The 22,306-nt window shown below is 36.7% G+C and overlaps 2 protein-coding genes across 2 annotated transcripts; one reads left to right on the plus strand and one right to left on the minus strand.

Moving 5' to 3' along the window:
* Positions 1 to 5,813: 5,813 nt before the first annotated feature.
* LOC141351588 (uncharacterized) lies at positions 5,814 to 15,170 on the minus strand. The gene is made up of 6 exons (XM_073858669.1): positions 15,050 to 15,170; positions 14,383 to 14,480; positions 9,993 to 10,247; positions 8,963 to 9,220; positions 8,292 to 8,327; positions 5,814 to 8,206 (listed from the first exon to the last, which is right to left on the minus strand). Coding segments are annotated over exons 1-6 (804 nt in total). The 5' UTR covers positions 15,052 to 15,170; the 3' UTR covers positions 5,814 to 8,051.
* Positions 15,171 to 16,126: 956 nt separating this feature from the next.
* glmp (glycosylated lysosomal membrane protein) lies at positions 16,127 to 21,818 on the plus strand. The gene is made up of 6 exons (XM_055220950.2): positions 16,127 to 16,286; positions 17,353 to 17,625; positions 17,711 to 17,905; positions 17,999 to 18,217; positions 18,294 to 18,556; positions 21,164 to 21,818. The coding sequence occupies exons 1-6, from the start codon at positions 16,188 to 16,190 to the stop codon at positions 21,333 to 21,335; spliced, it is 1,221 nt and encodes a 406-aa protein (XP_055076925.2). The 5' UTR covers positions 16,127 to 16,187; the 3' UTR covers positions 21,336 to 21,818.
* The last annotated feature ends 488 nt before the right edge of the window (positions 21,819 to 22,306 follow it).

The following is a 22,306-nucleotide window of genomic DNA, read 5'->3' on the forward strand; positions in this document are numbered from 1 at the left end:
TCTGTTATGTTTCATCTATGAAATTTTGGATGCACATTGACTTTTACTTTATAATTTATTATCCGCTTAGGGAATTTTGTTGCTTGCGTTTTACATGCACACACACAGCACCGACAATACACACACACATAGTAGAGAATAAAAATGAAAATAAAAACATAAGAGTAATGCACACACTCATACCTGAGACCCGCTTCGTTGGCGCATGCAACATAACCTTTGTTTAACTGCCTGAGACAGGAAGGAGTTTTTCCCCGTTTTTAAAAATCACTGGCATCCTGAATCTACGCCCTGAAGGTAATTTCTCAAAATTAGTAAACAGAGGATGCCTACTATTCTCTGGGATTTTTGTCACTTTACTAAGGCATCTGTTTTGGTAAATTTGTTCCAGACCTCTCAAGGGGATGCCAATTATTTTACTCGCTGTACTCAAAACTTTCCTAATCAAACTCTTTTGTTTCATCGTGGCATTTCCAAACCAGCAGGTAATACAACATGCAAACACACTTTTAATAAAAAATAGATAATTGAAATTTGGCTCCCCTTGTGATGTCAGAAGGGGATCTTCTTATAGTAATAACGCCGCTTACCACAGCACTGACATTTATTGCAGAGATCAACTCATTTGCATTTTTAAGGAAACACCCAAACATGGCACATTTTTACTGTTACAAACTTAATGTCTTATCTTCTAGATTTTATAATAATAATAATAATAATAATAAGTGATATTTATATATCACCTTTCCAGAGCTCAAGGTCACTTAACATTAAAATGAAATAGAAAAGTGAGGTACAAACAGCAATAAAAAAAGACAAAAATGACAAGCAAATACAGATGAGAATTAAAGCATGAAAGAAAAACAATACACACATGCCAGAACAAACACAACTGGTAAAAAAGCTTATAAATGATAACATTCAGAGAACAGATGAGTCTTGAGTAATGAATGAAATTCAAAAATGTTGCTGACACGGGAAAGTGATTGCTGTAGAGAAGTTCACAGCTTTGGTGCATAGACACATAATGATCTACCCCCCTTGTAGTAGAATTTTGTATTTAATGCCATATACAGTTGGAAGCCATTGGGTTTGAATAAAAGTGCGGTGATATGGGAAGAACTTTTAGTGTAATATTCTAGTGGCAGAGTTTTGAATATACTGTAATCTAGAAATGGAGCTGGCAGGTAGACCCATGAAGAAGGCATTACAGTGATCAAGGCGGGATGTGACAAAAGCATGGATAATGGTTTCAGATTCTTTGATATTAATAAACCAACGAAGCTGGTCAATGCAACTCAACTGAAAGAATGCTTGATTTGAGTTAATATGCGACAGAAAGGAGAGGGATTGGTCGAAAATGACACCTAAAATTTTGACAGTTTTGGATAATTTGAGGTGAGTAACAGTGACCTCACATGGAAAATAACTAGAAATGCTGGTAGTAAGTGATGGAGTACCGATAATGATCATCTCAGTTTTGTCCATATTTAATTTCAAGAAGTTAGAGGTTAGCCATTGTTTTATTGCACAAACACATTCAGAGATTTTGGTGATTTGAGTGGATAATGTCGGTCTACAGATGTGCCAATCTGCTGTCATGAGCATATAATTAAAACCATACCGGCACAAGATTTGGCACAGGGATAATATGTAAATGGTAAATATTAATGGGCCAAGAACAGATCCCTGGGGAACACCATGCTTCAGATTCAATTCAATTCAATTTTATTTATATAGCGCTTTTCACAAATTAATTGTTAATTGTTGCAAAGCAGCTTTACACGAGAAGATGTAGAGGAGAACACAGAAAATCAATAGATAATATAAGAAGTAGAGATAGCAGCTAAGGTTAAACCGTACAAGCGAGCATATTAATAATGTAATGTATACAGTAAAGTGCTAAGTTAAGCCAAAGTTGGCTGACTCTCCCTGGGACGATAAAACCCCCTAGGAAAAAACCCAATGGGAAAAACTCCTAGAAGGACAAAAACCCTTGGGAGGAATTAATATATATTTATATAAACTGGTTTGCCGGTGGTCATTGGTCGGGCATCGGCTGGTCATCACGTTGAAGGACAGCCAGTGGATCAGTGATGCAATGATCTTCACAGCAACCGGAACTGGGTCTGTTTGTCTCATTGTCCTCGGGGTCAAGGACGAGACAGGGAGAAAAAAAACAGAATTTCTAATAGCGTAGGGGCCGTTCGCATGTAATGCAAGTTTCAAACATTATAGTGGTTCAAGTCAGCTCGGTTCCAGACAGGCTAACTATTGCGGCAATAGTATATTACCCATATGAGGTATGTGAGTGCTTTGCTCTAGACAAAATAACTACTGTGGGAAAAGTACATTTACTGGACATTTTATGTGAATGCTTTGTTAAAGAAGAATGTCTTAAGTTTAGATTTAAATTGATCGACTGTGTCTGATACTCGAACATTATTTGGTAAATCATTCCAGAGCTTAGCGGCTAAGTAGGAAAAGGATCTACCACCTTTAGACACTTTTGATATTCTAGGGATAATTAAGTGACCAGAATTTTGTGAGCGCAGTTTACGTGATGGATTGTATTCTGATAGTAGTTCTTTAATATACGAAGGCGCTAGGCTATTTAAGGCTTTGTAGGTGATTAGTACTATTTTAAATTGTATGCGATATTTAACTGGTAGCCAGTGTAAAGATGCCAGAATTGGACTGATGTGGTCATACTTTTTAGATCGAGTAAGCACTCTTGCGGCGGCGTTTTGAACTGTAGCTTGTTTACCTGATTTGCATGGCATCCCCCGAGTAACGAGTTACAATAGTCTATTCTAGAGGTCATAAAAGCATGAATAAGCTTTTCTGCATCTGATGTGCTATGGTGAACTACAGTTATGCATCATGACATTAAAACTGTCTGTTGGTAAGATAGGAAGAAAAACAAGAAAGGGCAGTATAGAGATACCTATATCTGCAGCGAAAAGCATCAAATTTCAAGTACGAGATTCAGGGTTCCTACAGGAAACCTCGTTGCCATTGGGCTGCTACAGAATGACTTGAAAACTCAACTTCAGCAATGTTTTCTGGAAGCATCTTCAAATCACCCAGTGGGATGATCTTTCTTTGTGTGTGTATGTGTGTTCTGCACAGTGGTTGATTAAAGACCTGATGCAACCTATTCCCATACGATTGCTTTGGTTGTTTGTCTAGTTCACCAAATACGACCAATAGATGCATTTACTAAATTAGTGGTGAAACTTAATATATTAGGGTATAAAATTATATTTTGGGGTATAATTTTGCTATGATGACATGTACTGGGATAAGATTTTCAATTTAAAACACCAGGATTCATTGTATTTTATTACACATTACATCATACAGGCATTTAGGGCAATTAACATACCCATTTATTTGTTATATGATATAAACACAGCATACAAAACAGTCACAACTTTATCAAAATGTACTTAAAATATTCCAAGCGTACAGAGGTCAAATGATCGATTTCTCATGCTCACCCTGTGGTCTGTGTGGGTCCTAACACCCCAGTATAGTGATGGGGACACTATACTGTAAAAAAGCACCTCTCGTCCTTCGGATGAGACGTTAAACTGAGGTCCTGACTCTCTGTCGAGGTTAAAAATCCCAGGATGTCTTTCAAAAAAGAGTAGGGGTGTGCCCCGGCATCCTGGCCAAAGATGCCCATTGCCCTACTAATCATCCCCTCATACTAATTGGCTAAATCACTCAGTCTTCTCTCCATTAATAAGCTGGTGTGTGGTGGAAGTTCTGGCGCAACGTGGCATCATCCAGGTGGATGCTGCACATTGGTGGTGGTTAAGAAGAATTTCCCCTTTCAAATGTAAAGTGCTTTGAGTGCTGCAGAAAAGCGCTATATAAATGTAATGATTTATTATTATTATTATTTATTTGAAGCAAAGATGCAAAAGTGATGACAATCAACTGTAAATATCAGATCCAGTGTACACTGAATCACTGATTTAAAAACTGCCGGCTGAAGAAGCGATGATACATCATCTATGATTGTGCAAAGGCACTGGCTCTCGTGTGTCTCGTGATCGATTGCATCATTATGTGCATTAAGAACGTGAAGCGCTCTTGGCTCTCGTGACCGACTGCGTTATGTTTGAATGAGATCCAACTGCATTTTGATCACAGAGTTCTTCATAAAGTAATCGTATGGCTTCAGTTCGCAAGGTTTGCAACGTGAATGGTTTGTAATAATTTTATTCTGTTTTATGCAATAAACACCTGTGACTGTACTTTTACTTGCATGTTGTGTTTTATATGGTTGAGAAGTGGTTGAGTTTAGGGTATGTTAAGGGTGTGGTTAAATGCTCCAAAATATCTTGAAAACCAGAAATGTTTATGACACCATTTCTACATTTAAAAATTCATAAAATTAAATGTGTCTAATCTGATGTAACAACAGGTTGTATAAGCTGTCAATAGAGGACACTAATCCCTTAATACGTCACTTTATGTCGTAATAAGGTGCTTGCACAAATGACCATGAGGTTGTAGTTTTTGGAGTACAGTCTCACCAGATGTGCTACATTCTGAAAAATTTGCATGGGCTTGGTCACACAGAAGGGCATTACAGTATAGTACAGTTTTGATATGACAACAGCTTGGACTAGATGCTGTACAGCATGTAACAAAAATCAATTAAACAGAACCATGGTAGCTTGGAGGTGAGTAAATGTTACAGTAGGGGAAAGTGGGGTGAGTTGTGCCAGTTTTTACTCAAAGTGACTTTAAAGTGAGGCCATGACAGTAACGCCTTCAACTTAAGGATGTACATATATTTCAGGATGTCGTGCATCCCTGAGAACTTTGGGTCTGAAATAAATTGTTTCAGAAATATAGCTTTTGGGGAAAAAGTGGTCTCATGACACAACTTGCCCCTGGTGCGGGGTAAGCATGGCCATAGCCAGCTATGAGGTCACAGAGGTCCGGACCTCGGTAATTTTTTCATATAAAATTTTTTAATTTGAAGTTCTCTGAATGACTAATTAGTTTTTCAAAACGAATACGCATATATAATTAAGTTTGGACAGTTTACTGTATAGTTTAGTGTAAAATTACGAAGATTGACACAGGTACAGAATTTACAGTGTTGCCAGATCCCATTGTTCAAAATCCTCTTTAGACGTAGTGTTTTAGAAATTAATGTGACACTTTGACATTATCTATAAAGTGATTGTTAGGTGTAGGTTAGTATTAGCGATTTCTCTGATTTATTTCTGAAATACAATGTTTGGACGAACTTTGTTTTTTAAGGCCACTTATGTTTGCTTGTTTTTCGTACTAATATCTGGCAACATGGAAACTGAACGTTATCAAATAAGACGCATCATTCAGCGCGAGCAGGTTATTGCTGACAGGATAAAAGCAGTAAGATAAGAGCAGTAATCATCATAATTGTGTATCAACAGTATCAAAAACACTATCGAAAAACAGAAAATAACTCTGGTACAAAGATGTAGAAGAATAGGGATTAAATAAAATATGCCAAATATGTTAAAACACGTAGCGTAAAACGGTAAAGCTAATCTCAACAAAACAAAAGCATTAAGAATTCTGTTATTTCATTTAATTTAGAAGCTAACCTTTAACAAAGTCATGCTGAAAACAATAAGAGCACTAAACAAGTTCTTGTTTAAAATCTTGAAACGTTTTTGTTAAATAATATTGCTTATTAAAATGATTACAAAAATAAACATTGTTGCATGAAAAAGTAATAAATAATCCAGCAGTCCAAGTCCATCCCCCAAAACAGAGAGTGTACCCAAAGTGTAAAAAGGTTAAGACAGAAAATATTAGATCCCAGGTAAAAATATGCTTCAATGTACTTAAACCACTTAAATACTACTAGCAAGTACGTTTGTTAGTTATGTAAAGTTATACTACAAATATACTAATTGAAAGTAAAGTTCTACTTGAGCAGTACTTCAGTTTACCTGAAAAAGTAAAAATACCAGTAGTACCAACTAGATTTTTATTGAAATAAATAATGTCTCAAAATAAAACTTAGATGTTCTGAACTTAATTTAAAGAAGTACCAAAAACAAATGTGATATAAGCCACACAATGAGTGCACGAAAATAGTACATTTACGAAGTGTACTTAAAAAGTGTATTTTATTTAAGTGCACTTTTTTCAGATAGCATTTGTTAACTCTTAACACCCCACCCTGGACCTCGGTAATTTTCAAACCCTGGCTCCGGCCATGGGGGTAAGTTGTGCCTTTTGGGGAAATAAGTTGAGGTAAATTGTGCCGGTGATTTCTGATGTAAAACAGAACATTTTAATGTTATGAACTGTAATGCTGTATTAAAGCAAGACAAATTCAATACACAATTACTCATTTAAGGTTTATTTAGATAATGTCACTCTATTAAACTGTTGGAATAAGTCATATTTTGTAGTTTTTGGAAAAACACTTAAATACACAATATTTGATATTTCTGAATAATTTCAGGCAAAGTGGCTTTGGCAATAGATGCCTGTTGACACAGAAACGCTGTCTGTCAATTATGTAATATATAAGAATAAAGTGACTAGACTAATTTCTAAACATCCTATTGTAACTTGGCCAATTAAAAACTTAATAAAACTTCTCTTTAATAACATAGTGCAAACTCAAATCAATGTTAGCTAAATGAAAAAAATGGCAGGAAGGCCTAAGTCAAACACTGGTGAGGCATGTCCATCTCCTCACTTCTCCAGATTATCCCCTGTGAGTATGTAGGTCTAGGTGGTCTGGATCTGGCCTACTATTTAACATCCCACTTGTCAATACTGGAGGGGAATATAAACATATGCTGTCTTATGGCTCAACCACCAAGTTTTTGGGGTGTGGGTAGTTTCTTGAGCACATCACCTCTGGTACAACTTAACCCAGACCTACAAGTCTGAACAATTAGCTTGATCCAGCAGTTAAGAGCTAACATTATGCTAACTGTATAGATTCATTGTGTAGCCTGCTAAAGCACTAAAACATGTGTGAAATATTTTCAAACCTAATCTATAATTGTTTAGATACTACAAACAAAATACTTTAAAGGGGGGGTTTAATGGTATTTCAAGCATTCTGACTTATTAACACAGTTATAGAGTTGTTTCCTCATGCTAAACGTAGGCAAAGTGTCAAAACCGCAGTTGGGCGTGTTTCAGAGTATTTCTGTGCCGAATGCACATCGCCATGGTTCGAACAAGTTTCGGCAAGTTTTTTTCGATTACAGGTCCAACTGACGTTTCAGGGGTTTTCGATACGTATCACTTCTTTATATGGGCTTCCGCCGGAAAACTTTCCCCGGAAAACCCCGCCCAGCCGTCAATCAGCGGGAGACGCTAGAGCTGCTATCACGCCACTCAGCTTTGTTTAATTTCAAAAGTCAACAATGGCACAACAAGAAGTGTGTTTTTGGATGTAAGGAGAAGACATCCAGCCTTATGGAAACAATGGATATAGTTTATTATCCGGATTAGCAGCGGAGTTTTGCGTGTGTGTTTGATGCGGTGGATTTTCAGAACCGGGTCATGACGAGTTACACGTGGTAAGTAAGACTTCTGTCTTATGTTGGAAATAGTCGCGTGTATATTATATAAATCACACGAACATGTAGTGAATTAAACAGTGTTGTATAGTGTTGCATGACTCGTACTTGCTCCTCCCGCGTTATAACTCCTCCTTCTTCATTTTTTTGGTACGTTTTCGGAAAGATTCGGTAAAGCTAATCCTTCTTTTATAAATCTGATTAAACTAAAGACTCTTCAGAGATATAAAGGATGTCATACTACTCTATGGGTACTCCAGATTAACATCAGAAATGCAGAAACAGCATGTGTTACGTGAGCTTTAATAAAATAAATTTTACTTTGAAAGGAAAAAAAGCCAATATGTGCTTACCTCTCATGCCATGTGTCTCTCTTTTTTTGAGGATAAGTACAATTTATGGCTTTTCAAAATGATGTGGTCACATGACCAATTTCTTCTATGGTTTTACAGAAACAAGGGGTGGAACTAATTTCCCCCTGGTTTAAATCACCCCACTCTCCCTATATACTGCTCTTTTTTTTATTATTAAGATAGCCACAATCAAAAATATAATAATAATAATAATAAGACCAAAAGGCAGAATAATCCAATTATGTGTCCTGTTATCAGATGGTTGTTCCCCTTCGACACCTAGAACTAGAGAGGAAGAGAGCACACATTTTCATATTTGTTTTTTTTTTTAGTTCATTGTGCACCCATGATTCCCTCCTGTTTTACTTACACGTTTTTCCAAGATCTTTTATGTTTGAGCCATTTACTGTAAAAGAATTTAAAAGGTTAGTCATAAGTTTAAGCATTATTTTGAGAGGAAAAATGAATTGAAGTTGACAAACATATTTTACTATTACACAGTCTTTTAGTGATGACTTTCATAGTTTATCCCCTTTAAATGTTATAGGGGCGGTTTCCCGGACAGGGATTAGACTAGTCCTAAACTAAAATAAATGTAAGAGCTGTCCAAACTCAAAACAACTTGCACTGACATTTTTTAAAATACATCAGTGCCCTTTGTTTTGTCTCAAAAAGCACACAAGTAATGTTTTTAGTAAGGCATGTTTGTTAAATCAAGTTATATTTCCTAATTAAACTACGGCCTAGTCCTGGTTTAAGATAATCCTTGTCTGGGAAACAACCCCTTAGTATGTTAAATTATGTTATACACCAGGGCTGTTAAATTATTTATTCTGATTGGTTAAGAAATGTTCCACTGTGCATTATTTTTCGATAACCAGATATAACCTGTCAAATTTCTTTACAATTGTAAGCTGTACAGCACATTGGTCAACATTTGTTGTGTTTAATGATGCTATAGAAATAAATGGACATTACTACTGAATATTTACTACGCCTTTTCTAAATGCTTTAATTGTGACCTAAAGTTGCTTCTCATACCTTTAACGGTCACCGTGATCAAGATATTATTCTTGCTGTCCAGAAATCTGTATGTTCCAGCATTACTTTCTGTAATATTAGGAATGGTCAGGTTCTCATTGGTCAGTTGTTTATTCAGGACCCCCTCAACCTCTCTCCACAGTGGGGTGCTGATATTTGACTCGTGTTTACGTTCAGTTTGCTCATGCTCGATTTTATTCACTTTAACCGGTGGAATATCTAATGTTAGATTCTCTCCACTATTCAAAGTAATCTCATCTAAGGAAAAATAAAGACAGAGAATGACTGTGATGTAATGCTTTTGTTGTTATTATAAGCATGTTATTTAATAAAATTCATAAACACTTTATGGATTGGGGGTCACCTTATAATATAAACCCATATTGGTCAGCCACTAATCTGCAAACTGGGGAGTTTGCATCCCAACTAATGCCTTTGGTACACAGCAAAATCCCCAGTGTTAAAGTGCCAGAAAGATCCAATATCGAAAATTACCTTTATTGTAGTGTGTCATGTGTCCATCAATGTAAAGATAAATAAAGTTATTGTCTTCTAAAGCAGGAAGTTGACTCTAAACCGCGCTTTCGACTCTAAACCGAGTCTGTCGACTCTAAACCGCACTTTTGTTTCAATGAAGAATACAAAAAAATCAAATCACTGATTTAGTGTAAATTTTTTAACATACTGGGTGTGGATTATATGAAGCGTGGTTCCAAAATGAGATAACTAAAACTTTCTAAACTCTTGTTTTTTGATGCATTCCAATTAATATAAATCAAACTGCAGTTGGTTTGTTTTGATGTAAGCCTTCATAACAAACAAATACAGCTAAGTAGCACAATAAACACATGATAATATAATAATAAACATGTTTTGACAACAATTTAACTAAGTTATCCCGTTTTGGATGTACCAAGCAGTGTTAACTTTGTAACAATTTTGCTGTGTAGTTACAGTACTGCCTTGCATGCAATGCTACCAACACTGTTAAAACAGGAAAACTAGACAATTTAATCAGTTTTGACTGTACCATGGATATGAAGTTGGTAATAATAGTCTTGTGGATCCACAACTGTTTGGTCAGTCTTAAGGTGGACTGTCAAAGTGTATCTCCCAGCATCACTAAGCGTCAGGTTCTTTATGATGATGATACATAATGATTCATTTCTAAACACCCGAGAATCATTAATTTCCTTTGATTCAGCCGTTAAACTGATCTTAATGGGATTAGGAAAATTGCATTCAAAGGTAAAGTTGCCACCCCTTCTCCTATCCACAGGGTGTGCTAGAAATGAAAACAAAATAATAGTTTCAATATTTAACATAAAACATTAATAATTAAAACTGTGGTGCATTTTTCTATTATCTGTTAGTAGAGTTATTTAATCAACTGAATGTGTTTTCTATTGCTTATGACAATTTCACCACAAGCTATCAATTATTAGATATTATCAAGATAATTGTGCTGAAGATATAAAATCACAGAATATTGTGACAATCAACTATAGGGATGTTTTCATTTTCAGACAAAATAAAGTAAAATCATTTGTGCAAGATGACTGTGACAAAAAGCGATGGTAGCACTCTAAAAACGGATGTTCATTTTAAACACATTTTTTGTGTTATGCTATTTAACACATTATGGAGCGGTTTCCCAGACAGGAATTTGTCTAGTCCTAGACTAAAATAAACTTCACCCAGAATAGCGTGCGCGGACACACACACACACACCAACCAAAACCTGACACGAAATCAACGTCCCCAAAAAAGTGTGTAGTTATTTGTGAGGGAAATTTAAGCTTGTTCAGCTTCTCAAATTACACAGCACTAGTCTGGATTGTTATCAGTTGTCACACTTTGATTTTAGATTTGAGTTTTACACCTGGTCAGAACTAAGGTGCTTTCATCAGAGATTTTAATCTCTTGAAAACACACACATCCAGACGTACTGACTCTCTCTGGCTGTCTTTTATTGTGGCAATCTTATTAAATGAACACCTCAAACCCGGTTCAAAAGAATCTCCCCCAGAGCAACATGAGATCTAAAGACTTCAAGTGACCATTTGTATGAGACAATCGCCAGAGACTTAACTGGGCACCACAGCCGGTGGATCTATAGCTAAGAATGCAAAAGAGACCAAAATAAGCTGTTTTAAAATGTACTGTATATATTACATATTGCATGTTTAGATCTTTAATGTACCATTTTCTTATAACACTATATTGTTATTTTGTTTGATCTAAATAGGTCTTATTCCAATCATTATTTCCCTTATAATTCACATTTGTCAGATTATTATTTGATGCATGTTTGAAACTATGTCAAGTTTAATCTCTAAACAATCCTCTGATAATTTCCTGGTTAATGATGTGTATCATTTTACCATAAATTATATCAAACTCATTTAATATTGATCTGAAGTATTATGGAGACAATACTTTAAACATTAAGCAATCACGCACAAGGACCCCGGGGGAGAACAAAGACAGTTTTCCTGCTTGGATCGCAGCTTCCCCCATTGGTCATCTCAACTTCAGGGAGGTTGGCCTTAACTCATAACGCAAAAAGGAATTAACATCTCCAAAGGAACACCACGCAAAGGACAAACACATCGGAACTCTATTCCTCATACTTTTACGTGCACATGCATAGAATTTGTAATCCATACAGTTTTGCAAACTGTAGATTTGTGGCTCCCTCCCTCATTTTAGAAATCTGTGCCTAATTTTCACTATGGACCTTAGCATTTAAGTGCAACTTGTACTAACAAATTCAGTTTGTTATTTTTCATGTACATTTCCCAAAAATGCACTTAAAAGTCCATCAGATGCAGCAGCATTTAAATTCCATAGGAGTCGCTATCTTTTAGTCAAGTGCTGAAATGTCAATGGATTGTGATTTTAGCCCACTTTTTTATGTTAACATTAGGCTATAATCTTCACCTATTGTACATGTAGTAGTATTGTTTAATTATGATTTTCACTGTGAATTGATTGGATATTAAAAGTAAGTGTTTCATTCAAAAATGGAACTCGCAGCAGACTGACAGTTGGAGGAGGGCGGGGTTAAAGGATGCCGTTAATTTTTTTGTTGATTTTGTTTTTTTTTAGTTTTCTTCTATGTTAAATTAAACAAATAAATAAACTTTAAAAGGAAAACTTATAAAGGAATATATTGTACATTACAAACATGATATTAAAGTCATACTGTACAGGAATAAAGTTTAGATTAAATTTACCAGTTATCTCCTAATAATATTAATAATGTATCATATGGCGTTGAATGTATTCTGAATGTATTTACATGTATTTTCAACACTAGTTTTGAAGTAAAACTTTTTTATTGAAAGTTCAAAAGTAACTTATGGAGAGTAATAGAGGAGCAAAATCACAAATAAACAGAAAACAGTATTCAATCAACTTTTAGTCCTGGGAGTTCCTTTTCTTGTTTGCAGATTAACCGATTTTAGTACAGATTTCTAAAATGAGGGAGAGGCCACAAATCTGTGAGCACAGTCTGCAAAACCATGGTAGAAACTGAAGGTATGGTTTACAAATTTGACAGCACGGATCGGAAACTTGTGCATTTGTTAAACTGTAAAAAGTTTCTGTGAGTATGATTTATAAACTGAATTACAAAACTGTGAATGTTAGATTTACTTCCTGTCTCTTAAGATACATCATTGTCCTGTCCCACAATTCTATGCGTGGGTGTCCACGGGAATGTGATTTGTCAAGTTAAATGGTGGCCAAGTAAGTTGCTGGAGCACAAATTTACTGTAAATAAAGTAACATTTTCCCCTTTTACACCTTTTCATTGCATATAGTGAGAAATTAGTACTAAAGTTTTTTAATATGGAATTAGTTATTTAAGCAACATCGCTCGAGTAGGAGTGTGATATAGCTCAATATCATAGTTCCCAAACAAAGAGGCTTTTAAAATAACTCTGTTGTGTTTTCCTGTTTTCGTTTTTCAAACGTGTGCCGTCGAACTGTTGTATAAAAGCAATATCACTCTCGGAGTCGTGTGATATAGCTCTATATCATCACGGCTCTTATTAGGCCAGTGGCACGAGGCCGCTGGCATATATCACACGACTCCGCTTTCATACAACAGTTCGACGGCACACGTTTGAAAAATGAAAACAGGAAAACAACAACGGAGTTATTTTAAAAGCCTCTTTGTTTGGGAACTACTTTCTTCCGCCACGGATTTGAAGGCCAGAATGACAGGTAACACTTTCGGCTGTTTTAAATATCATAATAACTCAATGGACGGTCGTCAATTACTCCTTACGACGTTCTGTTTATTTCAAACAGAATTCCTTTACGCTGCCTATGAAGTGTGTCAGAATGCATTTCTCAGGGCTGTCTTTATGCCTCCGAAGTCATTGCTTCTTGAAGCATCAAGTCAGCTGTCTAGGCTTTCAAACGCAGCCTGCAAGTCCACATGTAGTGTGCCATTTTGGATGCAGACTACGTATTTTTTAGGTGTTCAACTTCATGCAGTGCCATAAGAACCAACAATTGGATGGCGTCAAAGTGTCGCAAGATTTCTTGACTTGCAAAACTTTGTCAGTTCTTGCGCCACCGCATGAAGTCGAACAAGCATAATGTCTATGAAATATGATGCAATGACGTCATGGATACACTTATTAACATATTAGCAGACATGGGTAGTATTTCAATTAAATGTATTTTAAATACGTATGTAATTACTTAAGTGTATTTTGTCATTTCTATTTTCAGGTGTGGAAAAAGTAAAATGTAGTTTGTTCTAATCCCAAAATATTTTGAGGGAGTGTATTAAAAAAATCGCCATATGCTTATCACCATAGTAAATGATTTTGCCATATTTTCGGTCTGATGTTGGCAATGCAGGCAATGTCCAAGTAAGATGCACGAAAATCATGTGACACCCTGTAGACCGGGCTCCCTAAGAAGTGAATCATTTTTGAACACAGAAGAAAAAGTGGTGCTGCTCCTCTTAAAAACGGCATTAAGGTAAAGTGTTTTGAATTTTTTTTGAAAAATATACAGTCTACACACACATATTGCACAATGAATGGCATTATAGAGAAAAAAAAATAAAAAATATATATATACACTACTATTTGTGTTATTGACCTTTAAGTAATAATAATAGACTTAAGATTATTGGGAGTATTTTTGTATATACTAATTACTTGTATTTTATTTAAATACATTTTTCACATCAGTATTTTGTATTTTATTTTGTTACATTTCATGAGCCAGTATTTGTAGTTTGTAACAAAATAGTTTTTGATGTATTTGTGCCCACCTCTGCATATTAGCATACAGTATAGTGCAATCCAGCCCCATAGTCTCACAAAATTCGGTGAAAACATTGATTTATTATCAAAATAAAAAAATACATTTATTGTTTAAATTATACTTACGTTTACTACTTGACTCATTGCAAGTAACAACAAAGAGCAGTAGAAGTTGTAACAATTTGAGCCCGATGAGAGTACAGGAATGCTGGAATAAAATACACCTAAAAGAATAAATAAAAAAAACGAAATGATCATAATGCAGCACGTTATTATAAATTAATCCGGAAATATTGCAGAACACACAATACCCTTACGAAAATTAGCCATGGTTTTACTACAGTTAAAACAAAAAAGCATGGTTACTGTAGGAAAACCACGGTAATAGTGCTAATAGTAATCAATATCAATATAATATGCTAATGGTAATCAATACACACACACACACACACACACACACACACACAAACATGGTTACTACACTTTTATTACAAACAACATGGTTAATTTATCCTAGATTTTAAATGTATAATTACAAAGTATCAAACTATCATCTCAAAATTTGATTGACTGAAACAAATGATTATAATAACCTAACAACTGTATTAATACACAGTCATCAATAATCATATTAACAGGAAAAATAAAAACGCTGACTCATTCGTTAGTTGCATTAGAGTATTTCCTTAGCACTTGATTGACACAGTCCCTTAGTTTGGTTAGTTAATAAATTTTAGTAGCTAAATAATAAATACATCGACTGGCCGCTTTATGTAAAAACATCACAACTCACATGTTAAACCAGCTGAATACGTCTTCAAAACTATAATGCCCGCTGCATTTTGGAGATAGTACCAATGACCTAGGTAAACTACTGTAGCCTACAACTGTGCGTGCGTGCGTACTGCATAACGTTACCTGCGGGTGTGGCGGGTGACATCACTTTCACTTTTCATTATTTGCCTGTTGTGCGCAAAGTGTGAACACGACCTAAATATACAACATCTTGTGGTTGTGTGAGTGGAAAATGCCAGAACATTAAATATACAGGTGTACTCAGCATGAGCATTCTTCAGTCAGCAAGGGATAAAGTTGAAAAATAGAAGTGCGATAGACATATTACTTCTGTTTTTTTTTCTAAGAGTTTTTTTTACTAAGAGTTTCAGAAGTTTGTTGGAATCTGATTCTGAATAGTGTTTGTTTGTGTCGTAACTCACTTTATTGTGCTGTTATTAAATCAAATCAGATTTATACATTCTACAGTCCAGTAGATGGACTTGCTGCGTTCCAGGCAGGTTTTTAAACCTGCCTGGAACGACTTCAAAACCATGACTCACGACCCTATGCGTTCCAGGCAGCCTGTAACTCATGTTTTTACAACCTTCTACCGGTGAAAGTGCACTGGAACGGCAGTAAAACCCGTGCCTTTCCACCCGTGAACTCGTACTAGATCGATGTACTCCCAGTTCAGAGTCGTGAGTCGTGGTTTTGAAGTCGTGAGTTACGGGTTACAGGTTGCCTGGAACGCAGCATTAGCCTTGTTCGCGGATGACGTCAAAATACCGCGATTCGAGAAGTCATATGGAGAAGACCATAGGAGAATACTAATTTCGAATCGCTCTCGCGGTACTTTGACGTCATCCGCCGGGCTTGTTCGACTTCATGCAGGCCCGCAAGAATCGACAGCCGGATTACGTCAAAGTACAGCGAGAGCGATTCGCGAAATCATACGGAAGAGTTTGCTTTTAAATCTCTCTCGCGGAACTTTGACGTCATCCAGCTGTCGGTTCTTGCCGCGCCCCATGAAGTTGAACAAGCTTCTAGTAACAAACATCAGCTGACGCGGGCGAGTCACATGATTTCTGACAAACACAACACGGCTGCAGTAAGATGTGATTTCTGGTTCCTCATCTGTTTTAAGAGTTGAAGTCATGTCGATGTTTAAATTGTGTTTTATCTGCTCGGTGCTGTCTGTCGTCTTCACTTCAGCGTCTGCATTCATGACAAATGGAGAAACATTTCGACGGAAGGTACATTTCAAAGATGACAAGTGAGACAGAGTTTATGGGCGTATGTTTAAGCTGAAGTGTGCCTTAGATTTTTCTCTTGATGTTTATTTGTGGTCATAGAGTTTTGTACATGATATAAATGTCTATACTGTCTTTATGTACACATAACTTCAGGATGCTTCCTGAAAAAAAAAACCCAGCTAAAACCAGCATATGAGCCATGAGCTGGTTTTAGCTGGTCTCCCAGCTTTGTTTTAGCTGGTCTAGTTGCGTTTTGGTCACTTTTTAAGAAGGTGTAGCTGGACTTAGCTAGTCAGGCTGTAAGACCAGCTTAAACCATTTAGACCGGTATAAGCTGCTGGTAGCTGATTGAAGCTGGTCCTCCCAACCTGGCAAAGATGTTCAAGCTGGGAGACTACCAAGATGTGATTTTGGTAGTGTGTCAGTGACAGTGCAGTTGTTTATTAGTTTCCTATTAATCTCCTTGGGTGATTTAACACTGAGTTGTGAAACGATCCAGTTTGTTTAAAGGAAAACACCACCATTTTTCTAAGTTTTACCTCAGCTTAGACAAATTAATACATGCCTATCTTTTTTCAATGCGGGCACTTTTAATCTTTGTACAGCGCATCATGTATGTGTTAGCATTTAGCCTAGCCCGCCCCATTCATTCCTAAGGATCCAAACAGGGATGAATTTAGAAGCCTCCAAACACTTCCATGGTTTCCCTATTTAAAGACTGTTACATGAGTAGTTACACGAGTAAGTATGGTGGCACAAAATAAAATGTGTGCTTGGATCCTAAGGAATGAATGGGGCTTGGCTAAATGCTAACATATTGAAAGTGCATGCATTGAAAAAGATAGGTGGTATGTGTTAATTTGTTTAAGTTTAGGTAAGAACATAGTAAAATATTGAAAAACTGTGGTGTTTTCCTTTAAAATATCAAGTTAAACTTGCATGTATTTTGTATATACCTTTCAAAACACCTTTTCCAAAAACACCTTATGTAAAGCTGGTTTAATCTTGTCTATGCTTCTTTTAAAGTTCTTTAAATGTGTCTTATGGTCATCATCTTTTTCCTCAGTTGTCTGTAGAAGTGAATCCTGGTCTGAATCCTCCCTTTTCACTTCCCCCTGGAGTCAATCTGGTGCACGTGCGGGCACTGGGTCACAATGACACCCTGCACTTCCTCTTCTGTAACCAGGGGGCGCCATCACTGCTGCTGGTCCACACTAACAGCACCGAGTCAACAGTGCACGTGAACTGGCCGGAGTTTATTAACCGCACTTCATCTGGCAGCCTGAAGGTGGAGCCACAGAGCAGCATACAGTACAGCAATGCACTCATGATCACCAGAGTAAGTCAAACTTTATATGAAGGATTGATCAAGAGCAGATTGAGCATGTAATAAATCAAACAATAACTTATGTTGTGTGTCTCAGTTGTGGGAGTACAGTGATGTCAATAACACAGCAGACCCACAAAATACATCAGAGTCCAGATTCTACCCACCATATGAGCTCCAGAACTTCATCTGGTCTGATCTGAACACAACCGTTAACCAGTCGGATCACAGGATCATGATCTGTGGAGGTGACAGGACTGTCAGTTTTATCAACGGCTCCTTCTGTCTGCAGGTGAGGAGAATAAATAAACAAACAAACAGATGCGGTCTGCAGAGATGTTGTGTAGTCACCTGTATGTGTGTCTGATCTCCTCTAACACATCAGATCTCAGCGTATGAGTCAGAAGGTCGAGAGTCATCGTGGCCGAGCCTCCTCCATAACTCAAACTCTACACAGGTGCGCATGTGGCTGGACGGTGTGACCTCGCGGGTCAATAACTCCAGATTCATGCTTGAGCTGCAGACGGTTGGAGACTCTGAGTTTCAGGGCCGAGTCGACGTCCGCAGCTCTATAGATGACGAATACACGCCCTCCATTTTTAAGGTGAAAACATCTAAAGGTTTACTGAATGTTTAGGTTTGCTAATATTCACCTCATGTGTTCACCTCATTGTCCTCAGGTGTCTCAGTGGGTTTCATTTCCAGTCAACAGCAGCAGGATTTGGGGTTACACTCAATGGAAACCTGTCGCGTATCGTAAACCCAGACCGGTTTTTGAGGATGCCACACCCTGCAAACACTCACAGCCAGTTCCCATCGCCCAGCCGCCTCATTCGGGTCTGATTCAGGCATATTTTAAAGGTCATCCACAGACATACGGGCTGAACATCAGCTTTGGAATCGCTGGAGATCCGTTTTATAACGTCACCAATTACCTCAGCTGGTTAGTGAGACAAAGTTTTCATGATCAAATCTCTTCACTACACATTACACATCGATACAAGTGAATAATAACTTTATGAATGCAAGAGCCATACATATGATTTTTACCATATCTCTGTCTTAACCCTAATCCCAAATTAACTCACACTTTTAAAATTGAAAATTTGTATGCACACAATTTTAATAAAATAGACTCAATGCATTTAAACTTTAGGACATTTGCACTCGTGCTTTTCAGATTTCAGTGATTTCCACATGAAAATTATTCTGCTCTTTCTGTTAGTAATAGTAATTGTTTCTTATGAGGATGTCTGTAAAAGTATATGTGACCCGTGCTGGCAAAATGAGTCTGAACACTTACATTGTAATTTTAAGCTAGAGGCAAAAGAAAGTACAGGGTTCCCACGGGTCCTTGAAATCCTTGAAAGTTTGTGAATCTGGAGAAAAAAATGTAAGGCCCTGGGAGGTTTTTGAAAATATACATACATAGATATAGGTCATTGAAAGTGCTTGAATCTATTTTATGCAAGAAGTTTTCTAGAAAAAAAATCTATATTATTCCCTGTGTAGTGCAGGATAATATTATAAAAATTCTAGACTTTTTAAGCACACGTGCTAAACTGTTCGCTTTAAATGCTGATATCTTCTGTATGTGAATGTTGATTCATATCAAAATGCTTTTTTGTATAGTTGTGTTTGACACATGAAAACATCTCGGGTTACGTATGTAACTGTTGTTCCCTGAGAAGGGAACGAGACGCTGCGTCTCTCTTGTCATACTTTCTGCGTCCCTGTAACGCCGTCTTTGGCAATATTTTAGATAGCGATTAACTTTCTGTCTCCCACGTCACCCTGTCTTTGTTGTTAAGCCTCATCATTGGTTGAATTTGATTTACACATTCAGACACACTTACACCTGGAGGCATCCCCAAAGTGTCACCTCAGTGACGCAGCACCAGTTCCCTCAAAAGGGAACTGTAACAATGTATCTTTAAAGATAACACAATGTAACATTGCTCTTACTTGAAATGTGTCCCCACATTTAGTCCTTGAATTTGAGGGTATTGGACCTGGAAAGTACTTGAAAGGTCCTTGAATTTGAAGTTAACTAAAGTGTGGGAACCCTGAAAGTATAAATGTTGAGGTTTTGATCAAAATAAGTACATTAAGCCCTCATCTAGCGATCTCAATGCTCTAAATAGTCATTAAACATCTATACCCATCTTTATTTGTATGTTTTCTGAGAGGTGTATCATCCTAAATGCTTAATCTAATACAAAGATGCGTCTCCATCCACATACACGTCGGATATTTTGGTTTGGGTTTTAATACATGCAGGAATGAGAAAATAAAGTGCAGGACTTGCTTGATGTTAAAATAGTTATTAAGAGTGATAAGACTCGAAAATGAACTTCTTCGCACTAACTGACAGATCAGAAACATGCACAGATGCGTGAGTCTGATATATTGACATCTACACAAAATTACAGTTTTAAAGAGCACCTATTTCATTGCTTAAACAGCGTTATTTTGTGTATTTGCTGTAACAAATGCGATCGCTTGGTTTATAGTTAAAAAACACATTATTTTTAAATACTAAACACGTTTGTTGCTCCAGATTTCACTCTCTTCCTGAAACGCACTGATTTTGTATAAAACTCATTGATTTGAAAAGCTCTGTGTCCCTGTTTGGCCAGCTAATCTGTACGTTGTGATTAGTCTGAATACCTCTGACATCAGCCGGAAATGTGACGCTCCTTACCATGTTTGAAAGATTCGCTCACAATGCATAGCTAACAGGAGTTAACTTACGGCCTGTGAGTCTGAAGTGGGAGGAGTTATGATAATGTCGGTCTTTACTACATCACCAATCCCAGGAAGTAAACTGTTGCCTACAATTCGTGTGTTTGTTGTAGTCCAAGAAAAGAGATTTACGTTGGAGACGATAACTCGCATCATCGTTTTCTTTGGGGTTTGTGCCTTTTGCATATCATTAACATAAACTTACACACCAAAGGAAATGTAAAACTTGAATCGGACCATTGGTGCTCTTTAAAAATATTTGTTTTGAGAATAATTCACACAGATATAATCTGTTATGTCTTAAGTGAATGTTAGATTAACTGTTGGAGATCTGATGTGTAAGATTATATTAGATCTTTACATTACAGTAGATCTTAAATCTGTCTGTCTCAATGTCAATCAAACAATAAAAGAAAGAAAAAAGTTGAATATATTTTTTTCCTATAGTATTGTTTTTGTGTGCTAAATCTATTAGTTTTACTGTGATTTTGTTTTTGAACCTTCAACAATAATTAACTGGATTTTTTTCAGAATTAACTTTGCTGACTGTCAAGTTCAAACAGGTGTAGCTCTCTCATTTTGTGTCAGATTCCAAGAAATCATAGAATCTTTTTGAATTTTTTTTTATAAAGAATGTCAAAATAACTCATTTTTGAACATTTGTTCATTTCGACTCATTTTGCCAGCTTGGGTCACATTTCATAACTGTATAGATTAGTTTTTGTGTGTTTATAACACTGATCTGTCACTCATTGACTATCTGATCTGAACTCTGATCTCTCGCTGTGTCTCATGTGTTCGACAGGACTGTGTTAATGGGTATGGGTGACCCTCCGGCTGATTCCTTCTCGACGTTAATCATCATCATCATGGCTGTTGGACTCGGCACACCGCTGGCTCTTATTATCGTGGGTGGAGTTTTTGTTTGGATTCGTAAGAGGATGTCACAATCCACAGGATATGAGCCAATCAACTGAGACCGTATGGTACAAGTTCTGCCTTTACTGATTGGTAGTGTGGTTGTCACTCACCACCTACACACAAACTCTCTCAGGATTGGTCAGTGCACCTTAAAATTGGCCAATCAGGGAATGATACAGTATTTGACTTCTGTGGACAGCAGGATGAAACGTTTTCTCTTGTCTGGATTTAATGTCATGATTCTGATCGTACAACAGATCAGAGTAGAAATCCAAGATTCAGTCGAGTGATTTTTGATTATTTTGTCTTGCAAAATCTGACCTGTAAAAAACCTGACATTTGATGGTGGAAATTTAGGAGATTTTAATATATGTGAATGAAAACAATCAAATCTGCACTTAAGTGTTTCTCAGGGATTCTCGCTGTTAAACCGCTGACAATTTATTTTTAATCTGATAATAAAATGCATCATTTGTTTTTAAGAGAAATGTACTATGAGTTTATAATAAAGTGAATGTTACTTGTAATTGTTGACAAAAGCAGCCAGAGGAGTCATGCATGCAACCTCCAAATCAAATCTGTTACTTGTCTTTTTATCTGTTTAAATGAGTAGTCCACTTTAAAGATGGGGCCCATTGACTTTTCCTAGTTGGAAAAAAAATACTATGGGAAGTCAATGGGCCCCATCTTTAAAGTGGACTTCTTCTTTAATACGCACAATTTAATCAATCCTGTACTGCATACCTGTCTCTTTTCAGAGATTTTCGCGTTTGATAGTGTTACATGTTACTTTATTCAGCTGTCAGACGCAACAGCACAGTCGTAGACGTCATCAGCATCTTAGCGCAGTCATGGCTCCTTGCTGCGGCATTTTGTTATTAAACAAATTAAAATTAAAAACGTCGTCAGAAATGCTCACAACATTGTCAAACCCCAGTATTGTAATGCGCAGTTAACCTCCGCTGTGTAGAAAATGTATGGTTCAAAATGTGACCGTCTCAATGTTATATTAGTAGATTTCAAGATT

This window comes from Misgurnus anguillicaudatus, chromosome 20 (assembly GCF_027580225.2).
Source record: "Misgurnus anguillicaudatus chromosome 20, ASM2758022v2, whole genome shotgun sequence".
NCBI lineage: Eukaryota > Metazoa > Chordata > Actinopteri > Cypriniformes > Cobitidae > Misgurnus > Misgurnus anguillicaudatus.

Coding starts and splice junctions, on each gene's coding strand:
- LOC141351588 (XM_073858669.1), bottom strand. Junction 10,248..14,382: donor CAATGAGTCAAGTAGTAAAC/GTAAGTATAATT, acceptor TTTCATTTCTAG/CACACCCTGTGGATAGGAGA. Junction 9,221..9,992: donor TTACCAACTTCATATCCATG/GTACAGTCAAAA, acceptor ATTTTTCCTTAG/ATGAGATTACTTTGAATAGT.
- glmp (XM_055220950.2), top strand. CDS start 16,188: ATGTCGATGTTTAAATTGTGTTTTATCTGCTCGGTGCTGTCTGTCGTC. Junction 17,626..17,710: donor ATGCACTCATGATCACCAGA/GTAAGTCAAACT, acceptor TGTGTGTCTCAG/TTGTGGGAGTACAGTGATGT. Junction 17,906..17,998: donor ACGGCTCCTTCTGTCTGCAG/GTGAGGAGAATA, acceptor CTAACACATCAG/ATCTCAGCGTATGAGTCAGA.